This window comes from Oncorhynchus clarkii, chromosome 11, assembly GCF_045791955.1.
Source record: "Oncorhynchus clarkii lewisi isolate Uvic-CL-2024 chromosome 11, UVic_Ocla_1.0, whole genome shotgun sequence".
Lineage (NCBI taxonomy): Eukaryota > Metazoa > Chordata > Actinopteri > Salmoniformes > Salmonidae > Oncorhynchus > Oncorhynchus clarkii.
The window spans coordinates 26585834-26612592 of record NC_092157.1 but is presented as its reverse complement, the minus strand read 5'-3'; the positions used below and the strand labels follow the sequence as shown (position 1 = coordinate 26612592).

General features: G+C 42.5%; 1 protein-coding gene across 1 annotated transcript in view; it reads left to right on the top strand.

Moving 5' to 3' along the window:
- Positions 1-26759, top strand: part of LOC139420693 (outer dynein arm docking complex subunit 2) — a 69668-nt gene that overhangs the window by 24005 nt on the left and 18904 nt on the right. Inside the window, exons 10-16 of the mRNA XM_071170915.1 lie at positions 9354-9500; positions 9897-10106; positions 11119-11352; positions 11567-11677; positions 11828-11982; positions 19547-19789; positions 23548-23662. Coding sequence (XP_071027016.1) covers positions 9354-9500; positions 9897-10106; positions 11119-11352; positions 11567-11677; positions 11828-11982; positions 19547-19789; positions 23548-23662 — 1215 coding nt within the window. The remainder of the gene's footprint in view (positions 1-9353; positions 9501-9896; positions 10107-11118; positions 11353-11566; positions 11678-11827; positions 11983-19546; positions 19790-23547; positions 23663-26759) is intronic.

The window sequence follows — 26759 nt, the reverse complement described above, 5'->3', positions numbered from 1 at the left end:
CCTTCACTCCCACCTGCAGAACACCTGCCCTTGCCATCGTTAACAGACCTTCTGAAACAGTGCACAACAGGAGGGGAGCGCGAAATACACTGTCTACCGGTGTCCTAGCTATTGTTAGCTAGCTAGCTACCTAGCCCGCCTGCTGAGTCCTAGCTTGCTAGCTAACTAGTAGAACTGCAGAAAAATAGTGCCCGACTTTTGGGGATGGACACTGTCTACCGTTGTCCCTAGCTAGCTAGCTATGTTATCACCCCCACCTCTTCTTCTGTGGGGTTTATCGGCTGTTGGCATCCAACGTTATGGCACGTTACTGCCACCTACTGTCCTGGAGCGCTCTCGCCTGTGTACCGGAGTCCTAGCTTTTCTAAAAAATGGTCCACAAGAAGTATAAAGAGAGGTTCCTGCAGATGAAGGAATGCCCACATGTAGGACCACCCTGAATTGCGGGCCGCAATTGCACCCTACTCCATCTTGCTACTACGGAGGAGAGAACGGTGGATACTGGAGAGACCAACTCTCAAGGAATACGTTGTTGCCCTCATCCGTCAGATGCACTCCAACCCCTATGGTACATCCCAGGAACACACTGCTTTATGGCTGGGTGGTGGATTGTGTTCCCTGAAATGTTTATCGTGCTGGGCCCACTCTATGCATTTGGTTAACTTCTGGTCCCACTGGAACATCCAGCTCCTCCGCTGCGCGATATCAGAGAAGACCCCCGCTGTCCCGGGAAACATTCGGATGGCCACCTCTAAATCCGCACACCAGCCGCACCAGTGCCGTCCCTTTGGTGTGTCCCAAGTCGTCTCCACCAAGATGTATAACTAGGATGTCAGGGAGAGAAGTAGCACAGGCCCTCTGCTGGCGCAGAACACAGAGCAATTTGTGCCACTTCATGCATTGCTCTCCGAGCCACCTAAAGTGACAGTCAATAATGTATGTACAGTAAATTGTTAACGGGTAGGCTACATGTTGATTATTTTGCTGTGAATATTAAATAAATACTAATAACTACATTATTTCTGTTGCCATTTTACATTATGGTGTATTTTTACTTGACTATATTGCTGTTGTTATGTTGTATAATTGTATAATTATGAAAACCTTGGAAATTAAGTGAAGAGTAGGCATTGGTCTGAAGCTGAAAAAGAAAGGTCATTGACACCACAATGCCTACTGAACTCATGCTCTACCAAGGTTGTCCAGCACACAGCTTTGACCTACTACAGTAGCTATGTTGGTCTATTACTTCAAACATTTTGTATGCAGGTTGCTTAGGATTCAAACCTTCTCAAACTGCCTAATTCATACACTTCAGTGGAATAATGGAATGCACAGGGTCCTGCTATTAAAATAATACTGTATATCATTAGGCTGTATGTATTTTTATAAATAGGCCTATTGTAAATGTTCATTGTTGTAGCGTCACCATCTTTATTGCAAAAATAAATAGAAATACACACTTTAAGCTTTAATCACTTTAAACTTTAATCATATTCATTTGACAGAGGTAATCAACTACCCACTGATCAGCACAGAAATTGATAGAACAGGACCATTTTGTGAAACAAGTGTTTCTGAGCTTATGTCAATATTGCACAGGTAAGCTAACTGTTACAGAAGTCTACAACAGTGTTAGATGCATCACTACAGACCCTGTATTCCAGCCGGCTGCGACCGGGAGACCCGTGAGGCTGCGCACAATTGGCCCAGCGGCGTCGGGGTTAGGGGAGGTTTTGGCCGCCCGGGATGTCCTTTCGGGGCGCATGCATGCCGACTATGGTCGCCAGCTGTACGGTGTTTCCTCTGACACATTGGTGTGGCTGGCTTCAGGGTTAAGCAAGCAGTGTGTCAAGAAGCAGTGCGACTTGGCGGGGTCGTGTTTCAGAGGAGGCATGGCTCTCAACCTTCGCCTCTCCCGAGTCCGTACAAAGGTGTAAAAAAGTAGAAAAAAGTAATAATATAAATACATTTCCCTATATGGTAGCGGTCTCTCAGATTGAAGAACATACAGTAAAGTTTCCATACCACGTAATTGCCATCAATTTGCACTGTAGGTAACCACAAGCTGAAGCCAAACTGCCTCATTTTCTAGAATTAGATACATGGCAACTTAACAGTTTCATATAATATGCTGTCGCCATAGCTGCTACCAATTACCCTAATTTGTGCTCTGCTTTTTTTTTTGATAAAGCATTGGCGATAAGTGGCTTAAGTGATGATTAACAAAAAATATTTAGGTGCCAAATTTATTAACATGTTTATTACTTAGCAAACCACACTCAAAGGTTGTCTATTGTGTAAGTGTTTACAATGACGGCTAGAATGTGATCATTTTTGTTGCATAGGTGGCTTCTTCATTTTACTGCCACATAATAACACATTAGAGGATCCCTTATTTGTCCCTAATATATATTTTCATATATTAGCATTAGATCAGGTCCTTTAGTTTATATTGTCTTATAACAATGAGATTACAGTATATTTTGTTTTATGTCCTGAGGAAAAGTAACTGATGCAATCAGTTAATAAACAATAGAATTATTATGTATATTAATTTCCAAGTAAAATGTAAGATATTGCAAAGAGGACGGTGATGTAAGTAGGTGTCATGATTTACTGAAGCGTCTAGAGTGCTCCCCACGTCCATCCACGATGATGACACTTTGTTTAACCCTGGTTGAGGTTGTCCACCCTCTGCTGGTCAGTAGCAGAACTACAGACCCCATAAGTTCTCCTGCCACTCGAAAGAGCCAGGGTCAGTCTCTACACTCACATTAACTTAATTTCTACAAGTGAAGCATTATTTCCAATGAATTAGGTGTTTCGGAACTTTGAACAGAGTATTCAGCTCTGTTAACATGTTATAAAGACATTTTCAGAAATAGTTTCTTAATTAACTACCAGGGAAAAATGATGGTTGATAATAAGCCTCGGACTAAAAGGGAAAATATAAATACAACACACATCAGTTTGAACCATTATTTTGGAAACTCATAGAAATTAAGTGGGCTACTTTTGCACCAGACAAAGTCATTTTCACTATGAATGTCTGTACCTATTTCCATACTTTTTAAATTAAACAACTTTTTAGTGACAGAAAATACCACAAACGTTTGGATGCCTGACAAAACTGTATTATTTCACTAGCCGCTACAAGACAGCAGGGCCAGTCATATGCTCAACATTTTATTTTATACATGATCCTATGTCCAATGTTAAGTAAGAGAGAACCACCAATCATTCTTTCCCTATTCCTTACCCATAATGGACTTGGCAGTAGATGGCTACATTTTATTCATCTGTACCCTACATGGCTAGTCTGCTTCAGAAACGACAGAATAGTATAAACCACATGAATCCTCCGGGATGTGGCCTCAGCCAAGCTGGTTGATTCCCTCTTGCACTGACTGAGGTCGAGGAGCACAGACAGTAGGAACACAGGCAGTAGGATCACAGACAGTAGGAACACAGACAGTAGGAAATCAGGCAGTAGGAACACAGATAGTAGGATCACAGACAGTAGGAGCACAGACAGTAGGAACACAGACAGTAGGATCACAGGCAGTAGGAGCACAGACAGTAGGAACACAGGCAGTAGGAACACAGGCAGTAGGATCACAGACAGTAGGATCACAGGCAGTAGGAAATCAGGCAGTAGGAACACAGGCAGTAGGAACACAGACAGTAGGATCCCAGACAGTAGGATCCCAGACAGTAGGATCACAGACAGTAGGATCACAGACAGTAGGATCACAGACAGTATGATCACAGGCAGTAGGAACACAGGCAGTAGGATCACAGGCAGTAGGATCACAGGCAGTAGGATCACAGGCAGTAGGAACACAGGCAGTAGGATCACAGGCAGTAGGATCACAGGCAGTAGGATCACAGGCGGTAGGATCACAGGCGGTAGGATCACAGGCAGTAGGAACACAGGCAGTAGGATCAAAGACAGTAGGATCACAGGCAGTAGGAACACAGACAGTAGGAACACAGACAGTAGGAACACAGGCAGTAGGATCACAGGCAGTAGGAACACAGATAGTGGCTCCACCCCACATGTCATAGATCCAGCTCTGTGGCACAAACACACACACACACACACACACACACACACACACACACACACACACACACACACACACACACACACACACAGGTTATTACCTTGCTGTTTGCAATTAGTTGTATCAAGCAGTGAAGGTTTCAGACATTTCTGGTGGTGAGGAGGTCTAAACAATGGGGGAGACAAAAGCAGACTTTTTATTTTAATAGGTGATATCAGGTTAACACCTTTAATTAAATTGTATCCCTGATAGTTTTTGAATTGTTTGTAAAACAGTTTGAGTTCCATAATGGTATTTGATTAGTATATACATCTCTTATACAATGGTCTCTATAATTTACCTGAGGAAGGACCATTGAGTTGTTGATTAATGATGATCATCCAGCGCTGCGTGTCTGGTGTGAATTCCAGAGCGACCTTAACACGTAAATTCCCTTTATGCGATGTCTACTTCCCAGGGCTTACTTAGTACCTGTTGCACTTGCAGCATAAGAAATGCTTGTTTTATAAACTCAGCTAAAAAAATAAATGTCCCTTTTTCAGGACCCTGTCTTTCAAAGGTAATTCGTAAAAATCCAAATAACTTCACAGATCTTCATTGTAAAGTGTTTAAACACTGTTTCCCATGCTGGTTCAATGAACCGTAAACAATTAATGAACATGCACCTGTGGAACGGTCGTTAATACACTAACAGTTTACAGATGGTCGACAATTAAGGTCACAGTTCTGAAAACCTAGGACACCAAAGAGGCCTTTCTACTGACTCTGAAAAACACCAAAAGAAAGATGCCCAGGATCCCTGCTCATCTGCAGCCAGGGAAATAAATTGCAATTGTCCATACTGTGAGACTCTGAAGACAGCGCTACAGGGAGACAGGGCGGACAGCTGATCGTCCTCACAGTGGCAGACCACGTGTAACAACACCTGCACAGGATCGGTACATCCGAACATCACACCTGTGGGACATGTACAGGATGGCAACAACAACTGCCCGAGTTACACCAGGAACGCACAATCCCTCCTCCATCAGTGCTCAGACTGTCAGCAATAGGCTGAAAGAGGCTGGACTGAGGGCTTGTAGGCCTGTTGTAAGGCAGGTCCTCACCAGACATCACTGGCAACAACGTTGCCTATGTGCACAAACCCACCGTCGCTGGACCAGACAGGACTGGCAAAAAGTGCTGTCACGCCCTGATCTGTTTCACCTGTCCTTGTGATTGTCTCCACCCCCTCCAGGTGTCGCTGATTTTCCCCGGTGTATTTTCCCTGTGTTTCCTGTCTCTCTGTGCCAGTTCGTCTTGTTTGTTTTTTCAAGTCAACCAGTGTTTTTCCCGTTCTCCTGCTTTTTTGCATTCTCCTTTTTCTAGTCCTCCCAGTTTTGACCCTTGCCTGTTCTGGACTCTGTACTCGCCTGCCTGACCATTCTGCCTGCCTTGACCACGAGCCTGTCTGCCACTCTGTTCTGGTTTTGACCTTTTGCCTTGACCACGACCATTCTCTTGCCTACTCCTTTTGGATTAATAAACATTGTAAGACTTCAACCATCTGCCTCATGTGTCTGCATCTGGGTCTCACCTTGTGTCATGATAGGAGCGGGATCGATTTGGAGGTGGAGGGTTCCTCATGGTCTGGGGCGGTGTGTCACAGCATCATCGGACTGAGCTTGTTGTCATTGCAGGCAATCTCAACGCTGTGCGTTACAAGGAAGACATCCTCCTCCCTCATGTGGTACCCTTCCTGCAGGCTCATCCTGACATGACCCTCCAGCATGACAATGCCACCAGCCATACTGCTCATTTTGTGCGTGATTTCCTGCAAGACAGGAATGTCAGTGTTCTGCTATGGCCAGCCAAGAGCCCGGATCTCAACCCAATAGAGCACGTCTGGGACCTGTTGGATCAGAGGATGAGGGCTAGGGCCATTCCCCCCCAGAAATGTCCAGGAACTTGCAAGTGCCTTGGTGGAAGAGTAGGGTAACATCTCACAGCAAGAACTGGCAAATCTGCTGCAGTCCATGAGGATGAGATGCACTGCAGTACTTAATGCAGCTGGTGGCCACACCAGATACTGACTGTTACTTTTGATTTTGACCCCCCCCCCCCCCCCTCCTTTGTTCAGGGACACATTATTCCATTACTGTTAGTCACATGTCTGTGGAACTTGTTCAGTTTACGTCTCAGTTGTTGAATCTTGTTATGTTCATACAAATATTTACACATGTTAAGTTTGCTGAAAATAAACGCAGTTGACAGTGAGAGGACGTTTCTTTTTTTGGCTACGTTAATATTGGTAATCGACTGCATTCACCAGATCACGAGAGTATATACTGTATTTATGAATACTGAATTCCCTTCATTCTTTCCCTACTTTGTAATGTGAAATATTTAAAGATATTTTTCCTCTGGATATAATTTACGAGGACATTTAGTCATCTCTATCCTTATTGCCAAATCCCGCTGGTAGTGAAATGTATTGAGCAGTGAGTCCCTCCCCAGTTTTAGAACAGACGTGTTCACCTGGGTTTAAACTACTATAAACAAAACACATAGCAGCCTAACCTCTGCAGTCTTCCCTGTTATCCCCCCCTATTGTGACAAGTGTAAATCTATGAAGTATTGTTTATTTTCTGTGGCGAATCACAAATGCCCCAAAGTCACATAAATACTGTCGAAAAATGTCCTCATCATGTTATGTAAACCCTAGTCATTGGTTATGTTTACAGTTTATTCATGTGTCTTTCATAAGCTGTAGTCTTTAGATGCAGACAGAGGTTGCTTTCCAAATAGTACCCTATTCTCTTTATAGTGCACTACTTTTGACCAGGGCCCATAGGGTAGTGTACTACATAGGGAATAGTGTGCCATTTGACAGACAGTTGTTGAATTGTAGGCTATCTGCCCCCTCTGCCTGCACATCTGCCCCTATCATGCTAGCTGGATGAGAGTCAGAGACATCCATCTTAACAGATTGTCAGATGTTGTCAATGTTTTAAAGAATGTCTACAATACTTCTAGACCAAAGCTAACAAAACTGGAAGCATATGATATTTTCTCTCTGGTATCAGTTCTAAACATAGCGTTTTGTTTTTACAAGGTAGGATCCTAGCCCCCCTGAATCCTTTGAAGAGTGAGAAGGGGTGGTGGAGACTACATAAGCAGTAGATCCACTGCTGTTAATAGACAAAAGGTTCACATTTAGGCCAACGTCATAATATGGGGAACACATGTGTCCATTATCCCGCTCACAACAGTGTTTCAGGCTACCTCTTTTTGGGAACTCCTTCATATCACGGTTCACCCAGATACAGTGATTTAACTGTACTCCCATAACATGAACTGCGTAGAACTTACTGTTATCCATAGTCGCCGCCCCCCCCCCCCCCCCCCCCTTTTAAATAGCACTTCTATCTCACGTTAGTGCGTTCATTACATAAGAGATTTGAGTCTCCTCTGCGTGGGCAGAGTAATCTGTCTTGGATGGTCCTGAGTCGGAGATGTTTGTGAAGTGTGCAACTAATAAAGCAGCTTTGCAGTAGTGCCCTAAGAACTCACTGATCTCCACGTCTATCTGTGGTTCATTTAAAAGAAGAACAGAAAGAAAGAAAATGAAACAATAAGATCTGGATTGTTCACTTGCCAGGAGATTTTGACTTCAGGGTGCCGTGTCACATTTCAAAGTCATGCAACACATCCAGCTTACATCCAGCGTATTTTCTACCTACTGCGAGGTACTGTTGTTTCAATCTGGAATCAGAGGGGTTTTGTTCTGTCTAAGCTATACTGAACACAAATATAAATGCGACATGCAACAATTTCAATGATTTTACTGAGTGACAGTTCATATAAGGAAATCAGTCAATTGAAATCAATTCATTATGCCCTGATCTATGGATTTCACATGACTGGGCAGGGGCGCAGCCACTTGGGAGCCAGGCCCAGCCAATCCGGACATGTTTTTCTCCACAAAAGGGCTTTATTACAGACAGAAATACTCCTCAGTTTCATCAGCTGTCCGGGTGGCTGGTCTCAGATGATCCCGCAGGTGAAGAAGCCGGATGTGGAGCTCCTGGGCTGGCGTGGTTACACGTGGTCTGCAGTTGTGAGGCTGGTTGTGCAATTCTCTAAAACAACGTTGGATGCGGCGTATAATAGAGAAATGAAAATGTAATTCTCTGGCAACAGCTCTGGTGGACATTCCTACAAGTCACCATGGCAATTGCACACCCTCTCAAAACTTGAGACATCTGTGGCTTTGTGTTGTGTGACAAAACATTTCAGAGTGGCCTTTTATTGTCCCCAGCACAAGGTGCAACTGTGTAATGATCATGCTGTTTAATCAGCTTATTGGTATGCCACACCTGTCAGGTGGATGGATTATTTTGGCAAAGGAGAAATGCTCACTAACAAGGATGTAAACAAATGTGTACACAACATTTTGGAGAAATAAGCTTTTTGTGTGTATGGAACATTTCAGTGATCAGCTAATGAAACATCGGATCAACACTTTACATGTTGTGTTTGTATTTTATTCAGTATATTTCACATCAACAGAAGGTACACTGCAGGAAGAAGACACAATACAGACTAAGTGTCTGAGAATTGCAATTGTTGTATCTACCTTCCGCCAACTTCCTTCTTTATGTGTGTAATGCCACACTCAATCTCAACTAAATTGTTTGGTTATGTTTCCAACACTGTCAACCCAATCACCTATCATTATATAGGTCAGAGAATGACCCCAGTCACCTGTTTTACATCTTTACATTGTTTTGCACACGTTGCACTCAAGAGGCAATAAACCCAAATTGGCTCAATATCCTCTTCCTATATATTGAGGCACTTGAAGTGAAATCAAAGAAGATTTTTTTTTTTTTACTCCCAAACCACTTGTTTGCTTAGTAGTAGTTACTAAGTAGCTAATTGGGTAGAAACAAGCTTTGAGTTATTTTATGTGTGAATAGCAACTGTCATAACAGAGAGTCTTTTGAAATGCCTACTCATTATTATGTTCAATCAACATTTCAATGCTAATTTTTCTCTTGTATCTTCAACTTGGGTCATTGTCTATGGTTTCTGGCCACAGGCATCTTGAGTCCGAGTTAATGCCATTCCATATCAGATCGGTGTTTAACTGTCACAAAATAACCCCAGCAGGCATGGTTAAAGAGAGATATCAGTAGAGGGAAGGAGGGGAGACGCTGTGTCCTCATTTTTCTCAATGTCTCTTTAATTATTTTCTCTGACGTTTTATTCATTGGTGCCGTGTTTTCATTCTCATTTCAGGGAGGCAACCAGACGGCCACTGTGATTGCTCTGTGCTCCATGAGGGACTTTAATTTAGCCCAGGAGACGTGCCAACTGGCCATCCGGGATGTAGGTGGCCTTGAAGTCCTCATTAACTTGCTGGATACAGAAGAAATCAAATGCAAAGTGAGTAGCCCTCCCAGTCCCTGCTCCCTGCCAAGCGGACCTGGATGCCCTTGGGGGGGGGGGGGGAACAGAGCTGCCCCTGTGCTGTGTGTGCCAGCCTAGTGTTTCAGATACCCAGAGTACTGACTGGAGGTCCTTTAAAGACACAGGGAAGCAATTTGACTTCAATAGACCTAATGAGATGTGTGGGCGCTTTTTATACAGCATGCCTTGATATTGAGACTCTTTAGAAACTGCTGTCTATTTTTATGGGGGTTTACCTAAATCCTCTTTATTTGTGCTCTTGTTGATGGATGTTTAGCCCATGTTGTTGACATTGGCTTTGCAGTTTTTTACCCGCTAAGGAGATTTAGCGAGATGTACTCTGTGGACTTACCGTCTTCGTGCATGGTTTAGATTGGCTCTCTGAAGATTCTGAAGGAGATCAGCCGTAACTCTCAGATCCGCCGGGCCATCGCTGACCTGGGGGGCCTGCAGACCATGGTGAAGATCTTGGACTCCCCAGACAAGGACCTAAAATACCTGGCCGCAGAGACCATCGCCAACGTGGCCAAGTTCAGACGGGCCAGAAGGACGGTCAGACAGCACGGAGGGATCAAGAGACTGGTGAGTCTAGTGGGAAGATATATACTCTGCTGTAGCACAGCAGCGCATAGCCTTGCATAAGGGAACATAATGCTAATGTTATTTAGACAGACGCTTTGATCCAAAACATTGACAGTGACACATAAATATATGGGAATGTTAGCCGTGCGGGAAATGAACCCACAGCCCTGCTGATGTTCCCAGCAGCACTCTCTAACTGACCCTCTACAGAGCCAATTTGGAGTCACATGCTATAGCAAAGCAGAACCTTAGGCAATATAGTCCAATATAGTCAAATCATGGCTCCCCTCTACAGAACACAGCCCAGCAACACACAGCTCTTCTAAGTACCTCCAGTTTCCATACACTGGGTTCCCTGATACATGCCACCCTCACCCACCTTTCCCCTAGTTTTATGTTACAAAACATCAAAGTCATTGGGGGGGAAACGGATAGAATGTCCTTTGACATCCTTGGATCTGAGTTGATGTTTATTGACAGAGCGACCTGTGATTAAAGCCTGTGGGCCTTGTATATTTATCCTCAAGCACCAAATCGGATGTGCTCATTGCAGTCATTGCAGAGTGGAGAGATTAATTTCACGCTGAACTACAGACTGAGACCACCTTTGAACTGCATAACATGTGTAATAGCTTTGCCTGCTCTGTCTCAGTGGCCGTGCAGGAACTATGGCTTTAACACAGCCCTGACACACAGACCGACGCTCATAAAGGGTCACTCTGGGATTTCAACACTGTAACATCAACACGCAGACCTGCTCTTTTTCCACATTCTGAATCTCTGTTTTTTTATTCTGTCAGCCCACATAGCAATATGATTTAATTATGCACCTAATCATGGCCAGCAACTTTGCTAATCTCATTTAATACATTGCGTCAACGGAAACCACAGCTATCATTACAGCATTTCCTGTGGTTTTCACATTCACTCTCGCAATGTCTGATAGATATTTTATTTGATGCACACGGGATCGTTGAGTGTGTGTTCTCTGTGTGTGTGTGTTCGTTCCCAGGTAGAGTTACTAGACTGCGTGCCTGACTCGGCGGCCCTGACAGAGGAGCAGGAGAAGGACGTGGAAGTGGCTCGCTGCGGGGCCCTGGCCCTCTGGAGCTGCAGTAAGAGCACCAGGAACAAAGAGGCCATCCGCAAGGCCGGGGGCATCCCTCTTCTGGCTCGCCTGCTCAAGTCTCCCCACGAGAACATGCTGATCCCTGTCGTGGGAACCCTGCAGGAGTGTGCCTCCGAGGTGAGGGGCTCACTTTGAGGCTCTGGCCAAAAGAAGTGCCCTATATAGGGAATAGGGTGTCCATGTCGGGTATACCTATGGTTTAGTGGGCAGCATGTGTAGCAGATTAAGGTATTGAGTGCTACCCTGAAGAGGACCACCTAGTGATTCATCATTGCAAACCAAAACACTGTCATTGACTCCCTATGTGTTTTCCCTGAACATTCATTTCCAGAGAAGTTACAGGATTGCCATCCAGACGGAGGGTATGATTGAGGACTTGGTGAAAAACCTCAACTGTGACAACCACGAGCTACAGATGCACTGTGCCAGTGCCATCTTCAAGGTAACCATGGTTATGACTCATGTTAAGAATGTTTTCAGTCCATCATAAACAAACAAGAATAAATTGAGGCTGGGAATGTGGACAATGCACAAGCATTAGGTCAAGAAGCATCCCAAAATATGTCTAGCAATGTTTGTCTGTCTGTCTCAGTGTGCAGAAGACAAGCGTACCCGTGACCTGGTGCGTCAGTGCGAGGGCCTGCAGCCCCTGGTAACTCTGCTGAGCCAGGCAGACAACAAGCAGCTCCTGGCCGCCACCACTGGGGCCATCTGGAAGTGCTCCATCAGCATGGAGAACGTGGCTAAGTAACGTTACCCCTCCCTCTCCCTCCATCCAGGCATCCCTCCCTCCTTCTCTCCTTCCCATTATTATTAACCCTCATTATCACTACAGCCCCACTCAGACTGGAGCCTGACCAGCACCAGAGGTAAACTGTGTGTTGCTGGTCGTGGTCCCATATTTACTGTAGTGGGTGGGTGGGGGGGTGGGGGTACTTTAGAGTGGGGCATGTCTTATGTCATTGGTAGGTTGGTGTAATTACTGGTAGCCTATAAAATTAGCCTGGCCCTGACTTTGACAAATTACCCACACAGAAGTACATTTTTGTTTTGACTGATGTCCACTTAGCATGTATTGAGTGGGCAGCCATAGGTGCTCGTAATACTCAGATAATATGTTTGCAAACTTAGTGTCACGAGTCTGATGGGAATTTAGAGAGCTAACTTTAAAGTATGGGGAGATGGGTCTACAGTACGTTCCAATGGAAATCCTAGTGATAGCGGTTTGGATGGTATGCTGCAATCACGTGGCGTTTTTACGAGACCTCTCATGTGTTCATATGTGAGTCTCACTTTTTCCACTCCCAAAAGTTGTCACGTCTCGTCCTTTACGTTGTGTCTGGCCGAAGTGATTATTTGGACAAAATGTTAAGTTTTGCAGCTACACAGATTCTATTAGCGCTGATCTTTTATGTGACTGTTAGCAGGAGGAATGTGCGCTTTTCTGTCGTTAACAAAAGATGAAGTAAAGAGTTTATTTTATAGACACCCTTTGGTGTCTAAAGCAGCTCTCCTCCCATCAGTAATGAACATGGGCAAGCGGACTGAGAGAAAGCTGCCTCGAAAATGACTCCTCCATAAATGTGGGAAATGTAAGCTGACAGACTCTTAAATCATTTGTCATGTTACGGCATACCCACGTTTATTTCGTTGTCATTTAGTTGCCCTCAACAGTCACACTTTCTGGAATCTTTCCTTGGCTGGCTTTATTTTGTGTGGGATGATTTATTAAATCAGTCATTTTCCCTCAAAAAGAAATAATGCCTGAAAACCGTGCCCCGGCAGCGCTCAATGGTTGCTAAAGGTACTCCCGTGACTTGTTTTGTTGTTGCTGTATTTCTTTTATCTGTCAGAGTGACTCAGGGGACAATGCAAGCCATATGCATTCATTTATGCCACGGTAACCTCTTAATAAATTCAAGGCTTATTTTCAGAAACGTAGCCAACAAACTGATAAGGCTGTGGCTTTCTTTTTTTTTTTTTTTAAATATGTTTTTACGATAAAAGAGGCTTTTGGAGTTTTATGTGATGAATTAAGATCATGTGGAAATGTCTAGCATCTGACGCAAAAACTCTGTAGGCCTGAAAATTGCAGAGGAATTTAAAAAATAATAATAGTAAAATGTCCCAGTAGCACTCACACCGGTCTCTCTCCACTTCATATTTCATAACTGACAGAATGATATCCTACATTTAGAGTCTAAGTTAAGTCTTCCCAACTGGAAGCAAGTGCCTGTTGCCACAGTCAATTAAGCAATGATCCCATTATAGAAGCATGCCAATAACGCTCTCTTTAAAACAGGTGGATATAGATTACTATCTCTGTTGCCAAGTTCATGGTGGACAACCAGACCGACCAGTGGTTATTTTCATAAACAAAAGCATCTGTTCTGTTTGCATAGAACGAGGAGTGTTGGATAACAACAGATTTAGTTATAAAGACTAAAGAATTCATACAGGAGAGAGTTCAAGAAACAAAGTGAACCTTTCAGACTGCCCTTTCAGTCCTCTGGCTACTTAACAAGCCTTCCTGTTCAGTCCAGTTCAGATGCATATGGAATAACACAAAAATGGCAGAGTTTGGGAGCCCTTTAGAGTGCAGCCTGGCACGGCGATAAAACAAGTGAACTACACTGGCAATGAGTAATGTGGCACCCTGTGCACTTGCTCCCATTACAGGCCGCTTGTCTCAGCGTACTTACTCATAACACTGTTGCTATGCAAAAATGGTCCATAATAACAATAAATAATGATACTGATAATCACATGTAAAACCGCAATTGGTTGACACTTCATTGGCAAGCATCAAACCCTCACACTCATTAAGGGGAATGTGATAGATAACTAAGGAATCTAGTCAGTGAGAGAGTGACCCAAAAGGGCCGTATCACCCACTACAATGTTTCATTGAACAGTTGCCTTCCTGTGTAGTGTTTGTGTTTAGTTTTTTGGACGGCTCGGGCGGTTGGTGTGAATAAAGGTCGAAATTTGGCCGTGGGTTCTCCAGGAAGGCCGGAGAGGAAACCAGCATTATAAAAAGTAGACTGTTTTAATCCACACTTACATTTGCGAGTGGATCTGTTTTTTTTTTTTTTTTTTAACTCTCCCAGGGTTATTTGAAAAACATGTAAAAATGTCAAGACGCAGGTTTGGAATCACATGACCAAGTCATTACTGTCAAAAAGGAACGGCTGCAAACGGTAATAGAGTTTTTTGTCGAGAGTTGTTAAGGGCCGTTGTGTTCATTTCAGAATCAATCATGGGCCGGGTGGTGTTTCGAGACGAAAACGGTTTTAGAATATATTTGACAGAAACAGTAATGAGAGGGAGTTGAGCTTTTTTTTTATTCCCAAGTAGTAAATGAACAACTCAAACAGCCCTTGTGGCCAATAGCAGACAGTGTGCTTTCGTGTGAGTGATCTTTAACATGGCATGGCTGTACTGTACAGTAGGGGTGTGTGGGATGCAGGCCTGAGATATGTGGAGCGAGAGGGAGACCTCCCCTAAAGTCCAGAAGAAGACACATGTGTTAGCTATTTTCCTGATTAATGATGCATCAACATAAGAGATCATTGATGGCCAAAAAATATAATTATCTTCATAATTTAAGTGTGTTTGTTTTAAAGGTCTACATCGGCTAAATGCCGAGAGATTGACATTTTCCTAAGACCTGCAATATGGAGCCTATAGCCTGTATGTATGAAAGGCCTTAATAAAAAGGCCTCTCAAACCTCTTGTCTCGCACTAGGAACGTTTTGGACTGTTGTTTTGTGCAGATTTAAAAGCAGATGTATAGGTGCATTGATACGTGTCCCCTTGAACCTTATATGTGGAAGTGTTATGCACACACACAAAAGCTGTGTAAAAACTAAGCCCTGTAGCAAACAAGTGAGGGAATAACTTTGCAATGGAAAGTGGTCCTCGCCAAGACTCGGACTGTATTTGCCAACACAATAATGTTTGAGGTCAAGATTGTATGGTTCAGTTACAATTACTGACTATGCATCCAGTCCTCCTTCTCTTACCTCTCTTCCAGAGTCTAAGATGAGCAGAACACCATCATTATGTATCATAATGATACTTCTTTCTTACCTCCCGTTTCTATCTACAGAACTATGCTCACCCGACCTCTAGGCCTATTCAGGCAGCAGTTCACTCTCCTTCATTTTGTAGTGAGTTTGTTTTTCTGTTCAACGTTAGACAGTAGAATGTATCCTTCTGAAAGTCTCCCAGGCCCTTTATGATTCCCATTGAACGTCTTCGAGGCTCTCTTCCTTTCCCGTAGTCCTTGAAATGACAGACAGGCAGCTGTGGTATAAAATGACAGACAGGCAGCATTCAAATTCTTTGCACCACCAATGTGAATGAATGTGTTACTGTAACAGATGTGTTTAGAAAAAGAGCAACACAATTCGTCATAGAACTGCTACACAGAAGCCTCTCTTTGGTCCCTGTGCCTTTTGATAGGCCTTAATGATGCCTCCACTTGTATTGAGCCTACTGTTTGTACGAGGAGCTCATTCAGCCAGTTTCGTGTTACTTCTGCCAATTACGCGAGCTGGGATTGGCTGAACAAAAATAGGCATGACTTGCAGTACATTTATCAAAAGTTATTTGTGCAATTACCAGGGAATTCTAGGTCTGGGAGTTTCCAGGGACCTCACAATACGATATTATCACAATGCTTAAGAGCCGATACGATATGTATTTAGATTCTATCAAATCAACATTTATTGGTCTGGTACACAGTTTTACAGATGTTAACACAGGTGCAGAGAAATGCTTATGTTTCTTGCTCCAACAATGCAGAAATGTCTAGCAATCCAATGACTATACACACATAATCCAACATTTACACAAATAAATAAATAAAGATGAGCAATTTTAGAATCCGGAATATATATATATAAATATATATGTTTACATACTGTTTTACACACTTTATATGTTTATAATGTATTATGTTATATGTGTATATGTTTATAATGTATTCTAGTCAAGGATTCATCCTATATAACTACTACTGTACACACCTTCTGTACACACCACATCTATTCATATACTGTCCATACTGCGTATACGCACTATAATAAATAAAATAAAATAATAATATATATATATATATATATATATATATAAATATATATATATAAATAAATATATAAATATATAATATACATACACACACACACTATATATATATATATATATATATATATATATATATATATATATATATATATATATATATATATATACACAGTGGGGCAAAAAAGTATTTAGTCAGCCACCAATTGTGCAAGTTCTCCCACTTAAAAAGATGAGAGAGGCCTGTAATTTTCAGAAAATCACATTGTAGGATTTTTAATGAATTTATTTGCAAATTATGTTGGAAAATAAGTATTTGGTCAATAACAAAAGTTTATCTCAATACTTTGTTATATACCCTTTGTTGGCAATGACAGAGGTCAAACGTTTTCTGTAAGTCTTCGCAAGGTTTTCACACACTGTTGCTGGTATTTTGGCCCATTCCTCCATGCAGATCTCCTCTAGACCAGTGATGTTTTGGGGCTGTTGCTGGGCAACACGGACTTTCAACTCCCTCCAAAGATTTTCTATGCGGTTGAGATCTGGAGACTGGCTAGGCAACTCTAGGACCTTGAAATGCTTCTCATGAAGCCACTCCTTTGTTGCCCGGGCGGTGTGTTTGGGATCATTGTCATGCTGAAAGACCCAGCCACATTTCATCTTCAATGCCCTTGCTGATGGAAGGAGGTTTTCACTCAAAATCTCATGATACATGGCCCCATTTATTCTTTCCTTTACACGGATCAGTCGTCCTGGTCCCTTTGCAGAAAAACAGCCCCAAAGCATGATGTTTCCACCCCCATGCTTCACAGTAGGTATGGTGTTCTTTGGATGCAACTCAGCATTCTTTGTCCTCCAAAAAGTTATATTTTGGTTTCATCTGATCATATGACATTCTCCCAATCTTCTTCTGGATCATCCAAATGCTCTCTAGCAAACTTCAGACGGGCCTGGACATGTACTGGCTTAAGCAGGGGGACACGTCTGGCACTGCAGGATTTGAGTCCCTGGCGGCGTAGTGTGTTACTGATGGTAGGCTTTGTTACTTTGGTCCCAGCTCTCTGCAGGCCATTCACTAGGTCCCCCCGTGTGGTTCTGGGATTTTTGCTCACCGTTCTTGTGATCATTTTGACCCCACGGATGAGATATTGCGTGGAGCCCCAGATCGAGGGAGATTATCAGTGGTCTTGTATGTCTTCCATTTCCTAATAATTGCTCCCACAGTTGATTTCTTCAAACCAAGCTGCTTACCTATTGCAGATTCAGTCTTCCCAGCCTGGTGCAGGTCTACAATTTTGTTTCTGGTGTTATTTTCCACCATAATTTGCAAATTAATTCATTAAAAATCCTACAATGTGATTTTCTGGATTTTTTTTCTCATTTTGTCTGTCATAGTTGATGAAAATTACAGGCCTCTCTCATCTTTTTAAGTGGGAGAACTTGCACAATTGGTGGCTGACTAAATACTTTTTTGCCCCACTGTATATATATACACACTAATATATATATATATATAGTGTGTGTGTGTATGTATATTATATATTTATATATATATTTATATATATATATTTATATATATATATTCATATATATATATTTATTTATATATATTTATATATTTATATATATATATATATATATATATATATATATATATATTTATATATATATATATTATTTTATTTTATTTATTATAGTGCGTATACGCAGTATGGACAGTATATGAATAGATGTGGTGTGTACACACTATGGACAGTTTATGAATAGATAAGGTGTGTACAGCAGTAGTTATATAGGATGAATCCTTGACTAGAATACATTATAAACATATAAAGTGTGTAAAACAGTATGTCAACATTATTAAAGTGACCAGTGTTCAATAACTCTTGGGCAGCAGTCTCTAAGGTACAGGGTATAGTACTGGGTGGTAACCGGCTAGTAACAGTGACTAAGCAGAGTACTGGGTGGAGGCCGGCTAGTGTTGACTGTTTAACAGTCTGATGACCTGGAGATAGAAGCTGTTTTCAATCTCGCGGTCCCAGTTTTGATGCACCTCTACTGTCTTCGCCTTCTAGATGGCAGCGGGGTGAACAGGCTGTGGCCCTTGTGGCTGAGACAATTCTATATGACAATTCTATATGTATTGTGATTCGATACTGCGATTTTATTGCGCTTTGATGTTCCAAACATATTGCTCACTATCTGTCTGCTGGAGAGAGACAAGCGAGAGCATGATAACATTTGTTTTGATCAGTCATGGAAATAAAAGTCCTATAAACATGTTGGCTCACTATTTTAAAAAAGATGGACAAGCTAGAGGATGGAAAATGCCGAGTTCTGGCGCATGTACAGCCAACTAGCACTAGCTAACGCTACCTAGTATCAAATCCATACCCGGAGTCAAAGTATCCATATAATATTGTCCAAAATAATATCTGTAATATCTGTATAAATGATATCCCCCATCACTAAATTCTGCTGTTGGAGCACCATGCAGATACAGCTTCAATGGTGGCCATATGAATAGCATCGTTGTTCTACGCTAAATTCACTAAAAGTTTGCTTTGGCAGCCGCTCCGTTCATTACTGTTATACTTGCAAGAATATGTTTCGGTGGATCATGACCAAAAACCAAATGACCTTGGACACTTTCTACAATAGCCTACGGACTGTGTTGCCAGCAACCATAACTGTGAGGGAAAACAGTCATAGAACGTAACCGTACATCAGAGGTTTGTTGAGGCTTTCTGCAACCACACTATATGCCTCTTAAATGTTTACTGTCGTTTACCCACTCGGTAGTGCTGGCAAACAAAATGAAATCACAGTAAAACAGGGAGTGATCTAGTCCAAGCCACAGTGAACCTCGGTCATGCAAAGTACATGTGTGGAGAGGCCTTTGAGCAGTCGTGGGAAAACGGTCCTGTTGTTACTGGGTCAAGTGATTTGTGCTGGAAAAAATGCATCCGTTCCCAAATATATATCACTCTCTATATTATCACACTGTCACCTGGCCAATCCAAGACATTTTGACTTGCTCCACACACATTGAAACATCTACAGGATATTGATTATGATTCCGAATTGTGTCCTATTCTTAAAGCCCCTACACTTACAGTATGTCCAAAGTTACATATAACATATGAGTCTATAAAAAAAGATGGAAGTGATTGGTTGAATAAAGTGATTGGTTGATTGACCCTGGTGCTGTGCCTTTCCCCAGGTTCCAGGATTACAAGGCCTTGGAGACCCTGGTGGGTCTGCTGACAGACCAGCCTGAGGAGGTGCTGGTGAACGTGGTCGGCGCGCTGGGCGAGGGGGCCCAGAAACCTGCCAACAGGGCCACCATCAGGAAGTGTGGAGGCATCCAGCCCCTGGTCAACCTGCTGACGGGAACCAACCAGGCCCTGCTGGTCAACGTCACCAAGGCTGTGGGAGCCTGCGCCACCGAGCTTGAGAATATGACGTAAATCATAGAGATATATTTAATGTTGTGGCGTAAACCACCAACTCCGTTCAGATGATCAACAGACCCAGACCCAACAGACCCATGTATTGCCATCTCTTAAGCTCTTCAAAATGGTTCATAACCTGTATCATTAGCGGTCGTTCATCATCGTAATTGGTCCTTCTAATGTTGATAACAGACTGGTGATAGTGTCTGGCTATGATCTTAATCTTTCATCCTCACCAGGTAGGTTTCATGTTCGTCTTCAGCGGAGTGACAGTTTTAAAAGCCTTGTTTATTGTACCTGCTGCGATAAATATGGTTGTGGTGGCGCGTCCCACAGTTTTACTGTACGTCTGTGGTCATTCATGTGGCTGAACTGGTCAGAGTAGCATACCTTCAGCCGTCCAAGCCCTCGTGGCTGGAAAAACATCAACAGTGAACACACAGCTACAGTCCAGTTCTGCTAACTACAGTATGTGCCGCTTATTTGGCTTCAATGCTCCTAAACGCTGCATACAATATAGTCCCATTTGAATCTCATTGCTATTACAAGGCTGTTACAGACTGCAAGACCCTTACTTAATTAACACTGGACATGAATAAATAACTTTTATGTCTGAGTATGTTTTGTTAGGCTAGCCATTAATGCCATTGTAAGAATAAGTAATATGGTGTTGATAAGCACAGTGGTGCAATAAAAGTTGCAGAACTGTTGTTTTGAAGAAATAAGGCCGTTTCAGCAATTAGGCTAGCTAGCCTAACTTCTCCATTCACCCAGGCAGAATGTTATATCTGAACCCATTCATTCAGGGCCATGTTTTCTCATGGAATGTATATTTAGGCCTTGTCATTTTTTTAGCATTTACACTTAGTTGTGGACAGAAAGTCGTTATTTCCACAAGTGCTTTCTGTATGTCTTGTGGCAGGGTGAATTATTTTGAGGACCTGTGTGTACAGTAGTTTGCCGAGCAATTAACATAGCTCACATTTGATTGTTTCCTGCTCCAGACCACGTTTGGTCAGAGCTGGTTCTCAGATTAAGGGCCTGACCAGGCCTGCTATTGTCACTCCCTGCCTGACTAGACTAAAGGGTGATGTATGTCTGTGCTGCTCCAAACTCTACATGGTGCTCCAAATTCTTTGCAAAATCCATGTCAGTTATTGGCTTTGTTTAGCTTTGTTTTCCTGGTCCAGGCCACATGGCCAGGAAAACGTCCTGGCCATAGTTGTAACTTTTCAAAACTAGCTAATCGATGATCTACGCCTACCTGTTTGTTTTAAAATCCTTTTGAAAACAAGCGTATTTTTATTCTAAGCATTTGCACTGTGTGGCTAATGATATCATAGACAAAATATGGAGAAAATATCACATTACATTCCCTCCTAGTACTTTCTGTAATTTACAAGAAAGAACGCACGTTTTGCAAATGCCTTGAGGCTTTGTGGTCTCCTTGTTTCCATCCCTCATCCAACTGTCAGTTGTCTCCTTCATGCTAACGTGTTTCATACCTGCTCTTGTGAGGACAGAACTTTTCTGGCGCTCGATATGAAGTTTAGTTTGTTGTTGGGCTGGATTTAGGAGGCCCCTCTGACTGGAATCTTACGATATGATCCCCCAGACTGATTTATGTGCAAACGGAAGACAGATGGCGCAGGGGACTTCTCTTGATGAGTGCTCGCTCATTGCCAGTCACGGAGATACCGTGATTAGGGAGTGTTTAAGTAATTATGACAGCATTCAATGTCGGCCTTGTTGGTGGAAGCACACATGGGAAAAACGTTACATGTTATTTATACCAGACAACGGGCACATTGTGGTGTAATTCTTTGGGTTCCCAGACCCTGACTACAGCCTTGACTACAGTCATGTACGCAGCATGAAATACGGCTTATGCTTAAGTAAACTTCAACTCGGACGCCATGAAATATAGAGAGACCTGTCTACTGGCTCTGTTTGATTTGGAAAGAGGTATCCCCAGACTACCCACCCACTGTACAGTATAATGTTGTTTTGGTTCTATATATAAATATCTGTATAGACCTCTCACTTTACCTTGATTTAAGTTAACCTATGGCCTACCGTCACATAGGCACTCAGTGATTTCTCATGAAGATCCACTTTACCAGACCAGACCAGACTGAGAGTGAGTTTTTAGAGCTGTGGTGGAAACAGAATGGGGCTGGTGAAGGTTGGTTTGTCATTGAAAACCCATGCAGAACCTTTTGATTCTGCCCTGTGATGGGTTTTCAGAGCTTGGACAAATGAATACTACTGTATGGCCCAGCCAGAGCTCTGAGAAAGACGAGCACTCAAATGTTCCTCTTGACTGTGAAAGTATTTACACTGAACAAAAATATAAACACATCATACAACAAATTCAAACATTTTACTGAGTCACAGTTCATACAGTATAAGGACATCAGTGAATTGAAGGCCTTAATCTATGGATTTCACAGAACTGGAAATAGATACCTTAAAAAGACAGATACCTTAAAAAAAAGTAGGGATGTGGATCAGAAAACCAGTCAGTATCTGGTGTGACCACCATTTGTCTCTTACAGCGTGACACATCTCCTTCACATCGAGTTGATCAGTCTGTTGATTGTGGCCTGTGGAATGTTGTCCCACTCCTCTGAAATGGCTGTGCGAAGTTGCTGGATCTGCTCAATGGGTGACATGTCTGGTGTGTACGCAGGTCAATTCAAGAGCTGGGACATTATCAGCTTCCAGGAATTGTGTAGAGATCCTTGCGACATGGGGCTGTGCATTATCATGTTGAAAAATTAGGTGATGGTGGTGGATGAATGAATGAAATGACAATGGGCCTCAGGATCTCATCACTGTATCTCTACCTGCCCATACCATAACCCCATCGCCACCAATGGGGCACTTTGTTCACAACGTTGACATCAGCAAACCACTCGCCCACACAACGCCAAACACGCTGTCTGCCATCTGCCGCTACAGTTGAAGCCGGGATTCATCCGTGAAGAGCACACTTCTCCAGCGTGCCAGTGGCCATCGAAGGTGAGCATTTGCCCACTGAAGTCGGTTACAACACCGAACTGCAGTCAGGTCAGTACCCTGGTGAGGACGACAAGCATGCATATGAGCTTCCCTGAGTCGGTTTCTGACAGTTTGTTCAGAAATTCTTTGGTTGTGCAAACCCACAGTTTCATCAGCTGTCCGGATGACTGGTCTCAGACGATCCCTCAGGTAAAGAAGCCAGATGTGGAGGTCCTGGGCTGTCGTGGTTACATGTGGTCTGTGGTTGTGAGGCCAGTTGGATGTACAGCCAAATTCTTTTAGTAGATAAATTAACATGACATTTTCTGGCAACAGCATCATTTTTATAGACTTGTATTGTCCCCAGCACAAGGTGCACCTGTGTTATGATCATGCTGTTTAATCAGCTTCTTGATATGCCACACCTGTCAGGTGGATGGATTATTTTGGCTAAGGAGAAATGCTCACTAACAAGGATGTAAACAAATGTCTTCACTAAATTTGAGAGAAATACTATTTTTGTGTGTTTGTAAAATTTCTGTTATCTTTTATTTCAGCTCATGAAACATGGGACCAACACTTTACATGTTGCATTTATATTTTTGTTCAGAGTATATCACACTGACTGTGCCCACTGTAATATCACTCTCTATTATCTTTCTTTATCTCTCTCTTTCTCTCTCTGTCTGTCTCTCTATCTCTCTCGATCCTCTTTCTACTGCTCTCTATCTCCCTCTCTCTCTCTCTCTTCGCTCTTCTACTACAGGATCATTGACCGTCTGGATGGAGTGCGTCTGCTCTGGTCCTTGTTGAAAAACCCAAACCCAGATGTCCAGGCCAGTGCTGCATGGGCCATTTGTCCATGCATTGAAAATGCAAAGGTACAGTACACCTAAGAAAATGGCATTTGTTTGAATTATTTTATTATTCTCTAATGGCAACACTGCTTAACAACATGTAATACATATGTAATACATTGTAAATAACATTAAGTCTCAACCTTTCTGCAAAACTTCTCATGTTCTATTACAGGTTTATATGTGTATGTTTATCATGGTTGTAATATGTTTATCATGTTTATATCTTGGTTGTAATATGTTCATCATGTTTATATCTTGGTTGTAATATGTTCATCATGTTTATATCTTGGTTGTAATATGTTCATCATGTTTATCTTGGTTGTAATATGTTCATCATGTTTATCTTGGTTGTAATATGTTCATCATGTTTATCTTGGTTGTAATATGTTCATCATGTTTATATCTTGGTTGTAATATGTTCATCATGTTTATCTTGGTTGTAATATGTTCATCATGTTTATCTTGGTTGTAATATGTTCATCATGTTTATCTTGGTTGTAATATGTTCATCATGTTTATCTTGGTTGTAATATGTTCATCATGTTTATTGTGGTTGTAATATGTTCATCATGTTTATCTTGGTTGTAATATGTTCATCATGTTTATCTTGGTTGTAATATGTTCATCATGTTTATCTTGGTTGTAATATGTTCATCATGTTTATATCTTGGTTGTAATATGTTCATCATGTTTATCTTGGTTGTAATATGTTCATCATGTTTATCTTGGTTGTAATATGTTCATCATGTTTATCTTGGTTGTAATATGTTCATCATGTTTATCTTGGTTGTAATATGTTCATCATGTTTATTGTGGTTGTAATATGTTCATCATGTTTATCTTGGTTGTAATATGTTCATCATGTTTATCGTGGTTGTAATATGTTAATCATGTTTATCTTGGTTGTAATATGTTCATCATGTTTATTGTGGTTGTAATATGTTCATCATGTTTATCTTGGTTGTAATATGTTCATCATGTTTATCGTGGTTGTAATATGTTCATCATGTTTATCTTGGTTGTAATATGTTCATCATGTTTATCGTGGTTGTAATATGTTCATCATGTTTATCGTGGTTGTAATATGTTCACCATGTTTATATCTTGGTTGTAATATGTTCATCATGTTTATCTTGGTTGTAATATGTTCATCATGTTTATCATGGTTGTAATATGTTCATCATGTTTATCATGTTTGTAATATGTTCATCATGTTTATCATGGTTGTAATATGTTCATCATGTTTATCTTGGTTGAATCCCTCTCTCACACTGTTCAGAAGCCTGTTTATATCATCATGCAGGTCAGCCTCCTTAAGCCTCTCTCTCCTTAAAGACAATCTGGTGTCGAGAGGTTGCTGCAGGGGTGACGTTGTGTCACTGGAGGCTTACATGAACCCTCCTCTAATACAAAACAGAACACGCTGCTCTCTGTTGGTGAACTGGTGAACTGGGAAACAGGCAGCTGGCAGGCAGGCATGCAGGGAGAGACTTGGAGGAGTAATATCCTGTTCTGACTCCTCTGTTGAAAATCCTCAACATGCTCTGAGTTACAGAGTCATACAACCAGCCGCAGCTTCTTCTTACGAGCAGGGTGCCAGACAGACAGGCTGTGACCCCATTCTGCACATAAAGGCTGGGGTACATACTTCTACTGTCCAGTCCTCATGGCATAGGGCCTGCTGTATAGCATTCATATGCTTTCTGAATTCCAAATTGCACCCTATTCCCTATATAGTGCACTACTTTTGACCAGAGGGCCCATAGGGATCTAGTCGAAAGTAGTGCACTATGTAGGGAATAGGGTGCCATATGAGACTCAGTCTATTGCATTCATATAGCTATACTTCAGCCCCCCCCCCCCCCCCCCCTAATATTTCTGTCAGTGGGTTTGATTCCCAGGGTTGTTGTATAATTTTTCCAAAATACAAATGTAACATAGTTCTATTAGATTATAGCCAAGATGAACGTAAACAGCTTGTCAGTTGGACAATCTGTTGACGTTTATACAGATACATTGGGCCCAGCTCAGGCAGGTGTCTCAGTCAGGGTGAGGGGAGCTTTTCACTCGCTACAAGGAATTTTTCCGGACCAAAATTGTGACAAAAATGATCTATGGCAACCATATGGAAGAGGAGTGCCGGCCGGCTGCAGCTTGAACACTAACAAAGTTTGACCATGTTTGTCTGGACTTTACGGTGCCAATTTTTGTAGTGAATACATGAACATGCTCTTTGGTTGATTTCTGACACAGGGGCAATGACGAAAGCTAAATAGTGCGTTGGTTTTGCCTGTCGAGCGAGCGAGGGGAACCTGATACTGCTCGGTGCAGTAGTAGTTATATAGATAAAAGCCCCATGTGGTTTTAGTTAGCAGCTCCACAGTGGATTTATGAGAGGATCATGGTGTAAATGCAGCTGCTGGATGCTCCAGTCCTTACCTCTACTCCTACTCAGGCATATACAGACACATACAAGAACAGTACGCCCCACTTGTACCGGCCTGCCTGGCCAGCTCTCTCTGTGAGTAAAGCCCTAGTCATTATTGTAGTCAGCAGGGGCTTTGCAGTGAATCAGTCAATTAGCATTGTTCCCTCAATCAAGGAGGGAACATGTTGCTGCTCATGTAATGAAGTGCATTATTAACCCTAACCCTGGACACGGGCAACTTGCGATAACCTGGTTTATTTACCATTTACATAGTAGCCTATGGACGTAGGAGCCTGATTGCTTGCTTGCTGGAGAGGGTCAGGGCAAACTACTCTGCCGTGCCGCTTGGGCCCGGCTTCCTTTCCCCCTCCCTCAGACAAGGCCAAATCACGCACACCGACCAGATAATGTGTTTTCTATTTCATTTAATCTTCGGTAAAAAGGGACAGCAGGATGGCCGGGGCCTTCCGTGTGTAGCTGTATAATGCTGTGGTTTCCAGGGATCTGGGGTTCTGTCCAGGCCATGAAAGGGATCCTCACTAGTCCGCCGCCGCAGCTGGTGACTTGAGAAGCGCTTCCTCTGTCGCTGGTGAGTCGCGGCATCATCAGTATTCCTGAGGAAAGGCTTCCTGTGCTGTGTGCGCTCTCTGTGCTGTGTGGAGGCGGAGCGGGGGGTCAGCTCCTGGCTCT